Genomic DNA, 13152 nt, shown 5'->3' with positions numbered 1-13152 from the left:
TATGTTAACTCTTCTGCTGCTTGCCAAAGACCATCCAAACATCCTCACTGTAACCTAACTCTTGACTATCAAACTGGTCCTCTCTGCCTTTCAGTACACGGTTCTCCACTGCTTGAGAGGTTCTGTGTCTTCTACCCTTACCTCATCTTTTCTTTTCATTTATCAAAACACTAACGTGACCAAATGAGAAATTCCTTTTCTGTTTTTTGGTTCCTGTACTCTAGGATGGCTACCCACTGCTTTCTTCACAGCACTAGTTCCACTTTTAAACATCACCTAAACAATTTTTTCTTCTTTTCCAAGATGTCTTCATCTGTCCTTTGGCAAAGACAGAAAAACAAGAAAGCTTTTCTTCTTATTGATTCTGTCAAGTACTGTGAAATCTAGACAGTCTGAACACAGGAATGGAGAAAAGTCATCTGTGTGACAGGGAAACTAGAGGAGAGAGGGCTGTGAGGTAAGGGCGAGTAGGTATGATGCTTCATAAACAGTTCCTGGAAACGAAAGCTCAGAGACTACAAATCTGCATGAAGAACTTCTTTGAACCTCGAGAAGAAAGGTGATAAGAACTGAAAACCCAATATAACCCTAAATACCTGGGAGGATAATGGAAGAAGAGAGTTGAGAGGCAAAGGGGAATAAGCTCATTTGTGAAGCTTGTGCAGCTTCTGTTCGGAAGCCCAGCATGGGCACAGGCCAAACGGGGCAGCAAGCCCTGGACTCGAGTGGACTCCTAGCCTCCCCTGAGCCTCAAGATCAGGATTACAACCATACTATGGCCCTGTTTTGTGCTCTCCATGCACTGAAAAATTTGACAGGGAAAACAGAACTAAGTATGTTCAGGCAAGAGACTGAGTTCTCGGCAACAGGCTTTTTACTCCTCCTTCTTTGGGTCTATGAACAGGGTTTGCCAGAAATTCCTTGGGCCAATGATTCTAAACAGCAAAATGTTTCTCATTAATTTAGAAAATGTCCACAGAAAACCAAATGTGTATCTTTTGCTAGGTACTGGAGATACAAAGAGGAAGAAGAATGTGTCTCTGCTCTGGAAAGTATTACAGTACAACTGAAGACACAGCTGTGCAACTTACCATGCATGGTGCGGAAAGTGCTCCGACAGAGGAAGCAAAGGATGCTAGCATCCAACCTTCAAAATGTAGGGGTGGGGATGTGAGGACAGACATGGGGGAAGTGACATGGAAGAAAATGGCTGCTTAAAGAAGTTTAAGCCTAAACATCAAAGGAGATTCATCAAAATAATAATAACAACAAAATGTGTCAAGGGATCTAAAATAGTTTGGTTTAGAGAGTGGAATGTAAATGTGCAGAAAGGAAAGAATGAGAGAGACGGCAGCAGGAGGATGAGGCAGAGGCCAGATCCTGAACCAACTAGAAACAATTTCAAATGTTCATAGACAAAGAAATAAAGCCACATTTCTAAAAAACTAAAAGTAATCACTAATAGAAAGAATAGTATTTTCCAAATCTCCAAAGGAGGAGGAAAATAATGGAAGTGAAAAAAGATAAGACAAAACACAATAAAACCACCAAGGAAACCATAAAACAAAATAAACAGGAAGAGGGCTAAACATAATAGTAATTACAATAAAATCAAATAGTTAAATTCATCTACCGAAAGACAAACTTTCACACTGGATTAAAAAAACACAGTTATGTGTCCTTAACAAGAGTTACATGTAACACAAAATGACATAAAAAGCTAAAGGTGTGTGGCAGCAGGTGCCTATCGTCTCAGCTACCTGGAAGGATCATCATATTCCAAGACTTCGAGGCTGTAGTGCATGTGATTGCCTCCTGTGAACAGCCACTGCACTCCAGCCTGGGCAACATAGTGGAATCCTGTCTCTTTAAAAAAAAAAAAAATGCTAAAGATATGGGAAGGATCAGAAGAAACAAACAAACAAAAAAATCCACAACCATGGTTAGAGACTAAACAAATTAAGGGATAAAAAGGACAGAAAAGAACGGAATATATTTATAAAGTTGATTTATGATATAATTATAGTACTTTATACCCTAGAAACACAAATTCTATTCAAATGTTCATGGAATATTTATAAAAACTACCCATATATAAGGCCACAAACAAAATCTCAAATTCAGAAAAGTATTTTACAGCCTCTATTTTCTGTTACCGTAATAATAAAATAAGACTTAATCACTTGGGAATAGAGAATAAAACTAAGCAATATTGACAGGAAATTTTTCACCTGAAATGTTTTCATTTTTAAATAAGAGAATTATTTTTTAAAGCATTAAGCGTTTAACTCAGAAACTTGGAAAAAGGGCAACAAAATAAATAAAAAAGTAAAAAAGAAGAATTAAAGGCAGGGGGAAAGGTATACAAATATACAAAATGCTATAAGCATTGTAGACCACATATATATGCATACATATGCATATTTATATCACACATATATGCATATATGTATACGTAAACACACACACATATATATGTATATTTACATCAAAATCAAGAGTTGGTTCTCTAAAAAAAGATGCCCTCCAATAAAACAAATTCAATTGGTGCCAGCCCAGCCACAATAGAATAAAGCATCAGGTAGATTTCTAGGGTTCCCAACTCCAGGCTCTGGCTCTCAGGTGGCATCTCGTGAGCTGCCTGGGGCTGGGGGGAACTTGCTGTCCTAAAGGGAAGGACACAAGCCTGGCTGGACTTGCTACCCGTTAACTGTAGAGCCTTTGGGCCACGAATGAACAGAGGCAGTAGTCAGGCAGTGGTCAGTGTGAGCCTTGGGTGAAACCAAGTGCTGTGCTGGCTTCAGGAATGACCCAGCATAGTCCCAGTGGTGGCCACAGAGGTGCTTGCTTGTGTCACCCCTCCCCTAGCACCAGGCAGCTCAGCACAGAGAGAGAGAGAGACTCCATGTGTTTGGGGAAAAGTCAGGGAAGAGAACAAGAGTTTCTGCCTAGTAATCCAGGGAATTCTCTTTGATTTTACCCAGCGTTGGTACCTCTGCAAGTCTACAAGAGCCAGAGCTCTGAGCTTGGGGTGCCCCCTGATGCAGACACAGCTGTAGTAACCAAAGACTCAGATCACAACACCCAAGACTCTCTAAATACCTGGAAAGCCTTCCCAAGAAGGATGAATACAAACAAGCCCAGACTGCAAAGACTACAATAAATACCTAAGTCTTCAATGCCCAGACACTGACAAAGATCCACAAGCATCAAGACCATCCAAGAAAACATGACCTCACCAAATGAACTAAATAAGACACCAGTGAACAATGCCAGCAAGACAGAGATACGTGAGCTTTCAGATAAAAAACTCAAAACAGCTGTTTTGAGGAAGCTTTATGAAATTTGAGATAACACAAAAGGAACGAAGAATCCTATTTAATTTTACGGATACTGAAATAGTTAAAAAGAATCAAGCAGAAAAATGCAACATACTGAAGAATGCATCAGAGTCTCTTAACAGCAGAATTGATAAAGGAGAAGAAAGAATTAGTAAGCTTGAAGACAGGCTATTTGAAAATACACAGTCAAAGAAAAAGAAAAAAAGAGTAAGAAAGAATGAAGCACACCTACAAGATCTAGACAACAGCCTCAAAAGGGCAAATCAAATAGTTACTGGCCTTAAAGAGGAGATAGAGATATTGGGGTAGAAAGTCTATTCCAAGGGATAATCACAGAGAACTTCCCAAACTTAGAGAAAGATATCAATATTCAAGTACAAAGGGTTACAGAAACCCACCAAGCAGATTTAACCCAAAGAAGACTACCTCAAGGCATTTCATAACCAAACTCCCAAATGTCAAGGATAAACAAAGGATCCTAAAAGCAGCAAGAGAAAATAAATAATATATACAATGGAGTTCCAATATGTCTGGCAGCAGACTTCTCAGTGGAAACCTTTCAGGCCAGGGAAGAGTGGCACGACATATTTAAAGTGCTGAAGGAACTATCTTTCACCCTAGAATAGTATATCCAGTGAAAATATCCTTCAAACATGAGGGAGAAATAAAGACTTTCCCAGACAAACAAAAGCTGAGGGATTTCATCAACACCAGACCCATCCTACAAGACATGCTAAAGGTAGTTCTTCAATCTGAAAGAAAAGGATGCCAATGAGCAGTAAGAAATCATCTGAAGGGACAAAACTCACTGGTAAACACAAGTACACAGAAAAACACAGAATATTATAATACTGTAATTGTGGTGTATAAACTACTCATACTTTGAGTAGAAAGACTAAGATGAACCTATTAAAATAACTACAACAACTTTTTAAGACATAGACCATATAACAAGATATAAATAGAAACACAAAAAAGTTAAAAAGTAGAGGGGTAGACTTAAAGTGTAGAGTTTTTATTAGTTTTCTCTTTGCTTGTCAGTTTGTTTCTGCAGTCAGTGTGAAGCCTGTCATCAGTTTAAAATAATGGGTTATTAAATAGTATTTGTAAATCTCATGGTAATATCAAGTCAGGAGACATGGAACAGATACACAAAACAAAATGCAAGAAATTAAAACATACCATATGAGAAAATCACCTTCATGAAGAGAAGGAAATACCACAAAACAACCAGAAACAAATAACAAAATGGCAGGAGTAAGTCCTTACATAAAATATTGAATATAAATGGACTAAACTCTCTAATCACAAGATATAGAGTGGCTGAATGGATTTTAAAAAATGGGACTTAACACTCCATTGCCTACAAGAAACACACTTCACCTATAAAGACACACATAGGCTGAAAATAAAAGGATGGAAAAAGATATTCTATGCACATGAAAACCAAAAAGGAGCAAGAGGAACTAGACTTAAATCAGACAAAATAGACAGCGAGACAAAAATTAGACAAAGAGACAAAGAAGGTCATTATATAACGGTAAAGGGGCCCATTCAGCAAGAGAATATAGCAATTGTAAATACATATGCACCCAACACTGGAGCACCCAGATAGATAAAGCAAATATTATTAGCGCTAAAGAGAGAGACAGATCCCAGTAAAAGCTGGAGACTTCAACACCCCACTTTCAGCACTGGACCAAACATCCAGACAGAATATCAACAAACATCAAACTTCATCTGTACTATAGACTAAATGGACCTAATAGATATTGACAAACCATATCACCCAAAAGTTGCAGAACACACATTCTTCTCCTTAGCACATGGGTCATTCTCAAGAATAGTTCATATGTTAGGCCACAAAACAATTCTTTAAAAATTCAAGAAAACTGAAATCTATCAAGTATCTTCTCTGACCACAATGGAATAAAACTAGAAGTCAATAACAAGAGGAATTCTAGAAACTATTCAACATAGAAATTAAAAAATATGCTCTTGAATAACCAGTGGGTCAATGAAGAAATTAAGAAAGAAATTAAAACAGTCTGAAGCAAATGAAAATGGAAACACAACATACCAAAATTTATTGGATACAGCAAAAGCAGTATTAAGAGGAAAATTTACAGCAATAAGCACCTACAACAAAAAAGTAGAAAAACTTCAAATAAACAACCTAACATCTTAAAGAATTAGAAAAGCAAGAGCAAACCAAACCCATAACGAGTAGACGAAGAGAAATAATAAAGACCAGAGCAGAAATAAATGAAACAAACAAACCAACAAAAAAAGATACAAAAGATCAACAAAATGAAAGGTTTCAAAAGATAAACAAAATCAACAAACCTTTAGCCACACTAAGAAAAAAAGAGAGAAGATCAAATAAATAAAAAACAAATGAAAAAGGAGGCATTTGGCTAGGTGCAATGACTCACAAATGTAATTTCAGCACTTTGGGAGGCCAAGACAGGCAGATAGCTTGAGCTCAGGAGTTCAAGATCAGACTGGGCAACATGGTGAAATCCCATCTTTGCCAAAAATATCTTTAAAAAATTAGCCGGGCCTGGTGGCATGCAAGGGAACTTTTGGGAGTGATAAAAAGGATCTGTAGATACATCATCCTATATGGTAGCCACTGTGTAGCTACTGAGCATCTGAAATGTGGCTATTGTAACTGAGAAACTAAATTTTAAATACAATTTAAATAAATTTAAGTTTAAAATTTAAAAATTGATACCAGACTTCTTGGAAAACATTTAAGTTTCTTTGGATAAACTTAAGTATAAGAATCTGTTTTCAACTCTAAATTTTATGAAATCTGAATACAAATCAAGTATTCTGATGAAAATTTAGCATCTGAATTGGGATGTAAATGTAAAATGTTCACTGGATTTTGAAAACTTAGTCTCAAAAAATGAATGTGAAATGGCTTACTAATAATTTTGTTATATTGATTACATGTTGAAATAATTTTTGACTGTGTTAAACAAAATACATTATTAAAATTATTTTTGTTTCTTTTAACCCTTTAAATGTGGTAGCTACTAAAAATGTAAAATTACCTATCTCACATTACATTTCGACTCGATAGTGCTGTTCTACGTCTTCACTGTGGTGGTGGAAACATCTGTCAAAACTGTACACTTAAAATGCATACATTTTGTTGTATAAAAATTATGCCTCAATAAAGTAGATAAAAATATTAAATTGGTAGCGAGTATATGCTTGTGTGTGTGCGCACATATGTGTGGGAAGGAGGGCATATGTGGGAAGGAGGGAGTATGTATCAATGAGTATCTTGTCTGTGATCTTTCCTTATCAATAATCAGAAAGGAATAAAATTCACTGAGTACATACATGCAAAAGTAACTGTTCTTCTGAAGAGTCACCATATTAAATTATATTATAGTTATTTAATGTGTGCATCCCTCACTAGACTTTGAGTTTCTTGGAGGCAGGAACCCTGTTTCGTGCATCTCTGTATAAACCTAGCACTTAACATAGAAAGTTAACATAGTACCTTAGCAGTGTTTTGCAACTGTAGAATTCTCCCAGATACTTCATATAGTTTAATTCTGTCAAAATCCCTGTAAATATGGTATTATTAGTGCCAGTTTTCAGATGAAAAACTGAGAATGAGAAGGTCACAAAGGTTAAAGTAACTTGCCAAATATCCAGAGCTAATAAGTGAAACAGCATGTTCCAAACCCACACTTACAAGTCCCAGGCCCATTCTTCCACCCTCCTCCATATTGCCACCTCTCCACGTAGGCATTTCACAACTGTCTGATGAAAGACTGAGTCAAAGTAAAGATTTGTATTTAGGGGCAATGGAACCACAGACACTTTCCTGAACCTCTAGTGTTACAGCTTCTTAGTCTTGAATAGGCTCTCTCTAGACAAAGAGCCACCTGGCAGCTCTTACTAGAAGATCAGAAAGGGTGACTATAGTATGGAAAAAAATATTCCATCCCAATTAAACTTTCCATTTGGGAGTCTGAAGAAGAAAAATAACACAGAACAAAGAGTATGGGAAAGAGAAAAAAGGAAATGCTGAATCTGCTAATATAGCTAATTAATGCAAAAGAATGAATATAACAGCAACTTCAGCATTCAAAAATGAAAAGTTAGGAGATCTAGAGAGGTACAGTTTCTAAGTCTTTTGGAGCTCTCCTTTAATTAGCCTCCCTGAATCTCAGCATTCCTGTTTGAATAATCCATATTTCTGGTTATTTATTCAGCTCCCCACTGCTATGCAATACCAAGCCATATGCTACAGAAATATATCACTTCATATTTGCACTCAACCATCCAAAGACACTGGCAATTCAGACCTTTAAGAAGCTTAAGGAAAAGTCTCTTCAGACCATTGTGTTAAGGTTAGAAGACTCAAGAAGCCAAATGCATCTTCTATTTCTGTTATTTACTTGAGAGAAGGTGGGTCATTTAAACAAAAGGACAAGCAATTAGAAGGGTAAGGGAGATAAACAAAAGACTCAAGAGAGTAAAGCTAGCAAAAATCAGCTAAACACAAAAGGCCTCTGAGTAATTTCTCATGCCCCGCTCTGCACTTTAAAAAAAAAAATTGTTTTTGAAAGCAATTCCTCAAAGGAAGACTTTTGGTCAATGCAAGGTCTGGTACGCACTGGACAAATGAAGAGGCCTACTGTGCCTCCAGCCCTTCAGAAGCCTTTTAAGATGTTTTAGAAATATACACAATAAGTTATCACTTAACATCACAGATAGACTTGGAAATGGCAACTTTAAGTAAAACGGGATATAGCAGGTCAGATCCTCAAATAATACTGTTGTAACAATGATCAGAAAAACTGGTTTCATTATACATCATTTCGCTTAAAGTTGTGGTTTCCAAGAATGTTATTGATGATGTTAAGTGAGGACTTACTGTACCTGGATAATCCTAACATCATTTTAAACACAAAAATGGTCACTGTAGAATTTGTTATAATGGTAAAACATTGGAAATATCCTCAATGCCAACAACAGAAGAATACCAACTAAGCTACAGTCCCTTGGAGGCCATGATACAGTTACTGAAAACTCCCATGAAGATTATTCACAGCACGGGAAACAGCATGCTATGTTTGAAATGTCGCAATATAGAAAATCGTTATGTGTGGCAGGCTTAAAAAGTTGTTAAAAATTATAGAAGAAAAGACTAGAAGAAAATATACACCCAAAGACAGGCTGTGTTTAGGTCACAGAACTGTTTTTCTAACTTTGTGGAGACAGAAATTCTGTCTTAGGTATTTCTGTGTATGCCCAGCACTTAACATAGTACCTTGTCAATGTTTTAATAGCAGTTTTGTATGCTAGTATTCTAAATTCTATTTAACAAATATATATCACATTTCTGAAAAACCTTTCCAAAGAAATATCTTAGTTCAACAGAGCTTTCAGTATACTTGAAGTTTTAAGACAGCAGACTCTGGCTCCATTTCTTTCTTTCTTGTTTTTTCTTTAAATCTCAACTTGCTCCTTCTGTAGGGCACAATTTCATAATGACTAGAATTTTCCAACCACATAAACATGCTCATTTTTTTTTTAAAGTCCCTTGACCCTATGGCACACTCTGGTTATCCTCTCAGCCTTTCCCCACACACTTCTCTACTCCCCTTCCTAGACAGGGTCTCAAGAATTATCAGTATAAGCTTCCTCTTCCCCTTTTGCTTCTAAGTTTAGGATTCTACAAAATAACTGTGAAACTAATATAAGATCCAATTTCAGGAATTAGAGTATAAATAATAAGACATACAAGGAAAGTACTATAAATAAGTTTATGGAACTATCTTGCACATTTTCATATTTCCTAAGCTAGGCATATAGCACATGTACAACTCATTACTGAATGAGGAGTGAAAAATACGAATGATATACTGCTTTCAATAAAAATACAGAAAAACATATGGCATAGATAGGTCTATGTGATATATACAGAAAATTAGTCCAAGTTTAGAAGTAATGACTAGATTTCCCCAAAACTAACACACTATGGGAAGGAGAGGAAAAACACCAACGTCCTTCAATGGAGTGGACATATTAGCAACCACTACAGTAGGGCACAAACAGAACACAATATACTTTTTATTCATCTACTCTAACTTTGGGAAAGACCACATACCTACACAAACACATCCTCATGCTTGAAGACTTTACTCTTCAGGGTAAAGTCTAGGAAACCCAACAGAATAAATGACCATAGCTACATGCTCTTGAATTCAAGCTAATAGTGAAAAGTCAGGCAAAAAGGTGGGAAAACTAGGACTTTCGAAACATACCTGAGCATGAGATTCATCAGCTGAAGACCCTCGCCCTTCAGGAAGCGCTCACGGTTAGAACTAAGCATTAGACAGGAGCAGAGGGAATCAAACAGATTCTCCATCATCTCCTGCTCCTCAGCCGTGCTGGGATTGTGTCTTTTAAACACCTGTCAAGCAAAAACAGCACAAAGCACAGAACTGTAAGAGAATGTTTCTTCATGAGCCTCCATCCAACAATTTCTAAAACCTGTGGGTCATAACTCTACGGCTGAAGAAACAGAAGCTCACCAAACAAAATTCTCATCAGTTTCCATTTTAGAGACACTAAATAATTCGCATATATTAAATAAATGCAACAAACAAACAAACAAACAAACAAAAGCCAAAACACTCAACTGACCACTGGGTCCATCAGTAATTGACAGTTCCAGGCAAGCAGATTTTTTTTAAAAACCAAAACCCAAATAAAAACCAAAACCTTTTTATTGTGAAATATAACACAGATACAGAACAACTCCATAAAGGACATATAAAACTAAATGAATGAAGTGAACACCCCTGAAATCATTATCCAGGATGAGAAACAACTTTGCCAACTACTCTCAAAGCCCTCCACTTGCCCAACCCAACCATATCTCATTTCTTCCCCTTCTAAAAGCAACCACAATCCAGGGGGGTGAATCATGGTTCAATATAAGGAAGTGTTTCCCGACAATCAAGGCCACTGAATTCCCTCACAGGGGAGCTGGGGCTTTAATTCATGGGAAGGGCTTACAGCAGAAGCCTTCTTTTTGCCAGAGATGTAAGGCATGTTAAGAGAAGCCTTTAAACAGTATATGCATACCCATACAGTCTACTACGAGAAGATCAATAGTCTCACAGGAAAAGGACTAAGCACCTTCCCAGAACTGGAAACAGATTCACATTTCAAAGCTCTATTTTTGGGGTGGAGGCCAAGCCACTCAGGCTGCTGGCACCAAGATGGAAGCTGTATGCAAACTGACATCTCAGACTCTCCCAACACTCTCAAGATTTTATCCAAATGATCTATTTTCAGTCCTGTTTTTAGAATAACACAGATGAAACTTGTAAGAGGAAATCTTAACAGTATTTTCAGAATGCCAGCAGAATAACATTTCAACTGGATTTACATTTCTTACAGTGACAAAATGGCAGTTTCCAAGTTCTCACTCCAGCCTTCAGCACCACATCCTCCCCTATCCTCCCCTTGACCCCCACCCCACTGCAGTGGAACTTGGACTCCTTGAGCTTATTCAGATCCTAAATGAACATACTCCATTTTCACAGCAGACTGAAAGGAAGGTTGGTGAACAATCTTGGGAGTGGGTCAAATGAAAATAATTTGGTATGCCTGGCCCAAAACATACACACTTAAGCAGGAGGCACATCTTTTTTGAGTTGACAATATCATATCAGAAGACGAAGAAAATTCATATCTGACACACAGTGATGTGTGGTCATAAAGAGCAAATGACTAAGAAAAGGAGGCAAACCATGTCCCTCCATATAACCCTCAAACCTGCCAACATACTCCATATGGCTTGCAGCACATGGCTCATTCCTTCTCACAATTTCCAGCTCCACCTCCCATTCAAAGCAGGCCATGTATCTTACAGCAGAGAGGAAGCATAAGAATTACTCACAGATAACTGCTGAAGAAGCACATCGATTCCATCCAGCTCCCCAAGCAATTCCCTGTTTTCTAAAAGGGGGGAAAAATAGAGAAAGAAAAAAAAATGAACCTAACTGTCAGATTTTACAGCCGTCTAACACTGATACATCAGCAAACAAAATCAATACAGCTTGACAGAGTACAAAAGCAGCACAGGGAGCGAGAGGGAGAGCAAGGGGATGCCAAAGGCAAGAGAGCTTGCTGTCATGATCTGAAACAAGCCTGGCTCCTATCCTAACAGAATATCAATACTGAGAGGGCGCCTCACCATCATTGTCCTGGAGCAATATGGCCAGCACTTCACTGCAATACAGTTTGTTGGCGTCGAAAGGCATCTTTGCCTATGGGGAAATAGGAGAAATGAGAAAAATGTTAAGGAGTCTTGCTTCCTTCCCCAGGACAAATTTTTCATGAGTACTACGATCTGAGTCAGAGAGAAGGAGAAGTTAGAAAGGGAAAAGGCAGTTAAGGGGGAAAACGTTGGCCTCTGCTCTCAAGAGACCAGAACCAAGTAAAGTGACAGACTGAAACAATGGTTCTCACATTCTTAATGCCCAGGTATTAAGGCTACCTCCTCGGTAAAGACTTCCAAGATTTCCCATTTTGAGTCCAGAGATTATATATGTCTAGCCCATAGTACTCAAATGTGAACTAGAAGAATGAGAGTTTTGAACTTTTAAGACTAAAACTCACCATGAAGCTTAATTCACAAGCTACAATCATGAAATTAGGCTATAAATTAGTTAATATATGAGCAGAGAAGTTGAAAAGAAAGCAATTCTTGATTAACTGAATGTATTTATCACAAAGTAGTTCCTTCTGGATTTTTTTAATGCTTAAAATTTAATTTGAAATCATAAACCTATCTGCTAGCATGCCATAATCTGCCTACTATTTAAAAAGGAAACCACATTAAATATGCAAAAATGTGTTAATATTTTAACACCCAAATTACTACCCACAATTCTTTCCCTGCTGCATGCTCTGCTACTTGGGAGTTTCAGAGGGGACACATCTACTGCACAGACTATCTTTCATGGCTGTCCTCACTGTTGCTTCGGTAGTGAGACTTAAATATCTCACCATTATCACTGCCCCTTGGATGAAGGTGCACAGAGAGAAGCGAGTCTCAGTGATGTGTTTTTATTTATGGTGTCCATGATCCTTAAAATGCAGGCACGTAAACAATGACTATTAATCAGCAGCAACCTTTGCTACCTATCTGTGTTTTTGAAATGACAAAGAATTTCTGTACTTGGAAAAGACAAGGGAAGTATTTATTTTGGAACTAACACTTCCATCACCTTACCACCATTCACAGATCTGTTTAGACACTGGTTTTGTACTTAAAGAGGAAGAATTGCACCTAATCAAGCAATATTCAGCATCATTTCAGTTTTCTGTGCACGTCTCCCTCATCAAGCTAAGTGCAGCCTACAGGGTTTCAGGAGGTCGACCAAGTATGACCATCTTAGGTTAAAAGATCTATAAATGCAAGGTCTTACATGTGCTAAATGTAAGATATGCTCCCGGGGCAAGCTTGAAGCCTTGTTTCAAGAAATTCAGCATATTAGTCAGGGCTTAATGCAATCTGTGGTATGTTTCACTTTAAGAAAAATGGTTTCGCCTGTAATCCCAGCACTTTGGGAGGCCGAGACGGGCGGATCACGAGGTCAGGAGATCGAGACCATCCTGGCTAACACGGTGAAACCCCGTCTCTACTAAAAATACAAAAAACTAGCCGGGCGAGGTGGCGGGCGCCTGTAGTCCCAGCTACTCCGGAGTCTTGCTCTGTCGCCCGAGCTGGAGTGCAGTGGCCAGATCTCAGCTCACTGCA

General features: G+C 37.9%; 1 protein-coding gene across 1 annotated transcript in view; it reads right to left on the bottom strand.

Annotated features, from left to right (window-relative positions):
* Positions 1–13152, bottom strand: part of CTNNBL1 (catenin beta like 1) — a 177614-nt gene that overhangs the window by 82640 nt on the left and 81822 nt on the right. Inside the window, exons 8-10 of the mRNA XM_023227877.2 lie at positions 11584–11656; positions 11287–11345; positions 9641–9789 (exon numbers count right to left, since the gene is read on the bottom strand). Of these exons, the coding sequence (XP_023083645.1) occupies positions 9641–9789; positions 11287–11345; positions 11584–11656 (281 nt within the window). The remainder of the gene's footprint in view (positions 1–9640; positions 9790–11286; positions 11346–11583; positions 11657–13152) is intronic.

Source organism: Piliocolobus tephrosceles, chromosome 20 (genome assembly GCF_002776525.5).
Source record: "Piliocolobus tephrosceles isolate RC106 chromosome 20, ASM277652v3, whole genome shotgun sequence".
Taxonomy (NCBI): Eukaryota; Metazoa; Chordata; class Mammalia; order Primates; family Cercopithecidae; genus Piliocolobus; species Piliocolobus tephrosceles.
This window is presented reverse-complemented; position numbering and strand designations above follow the sequence as displayed.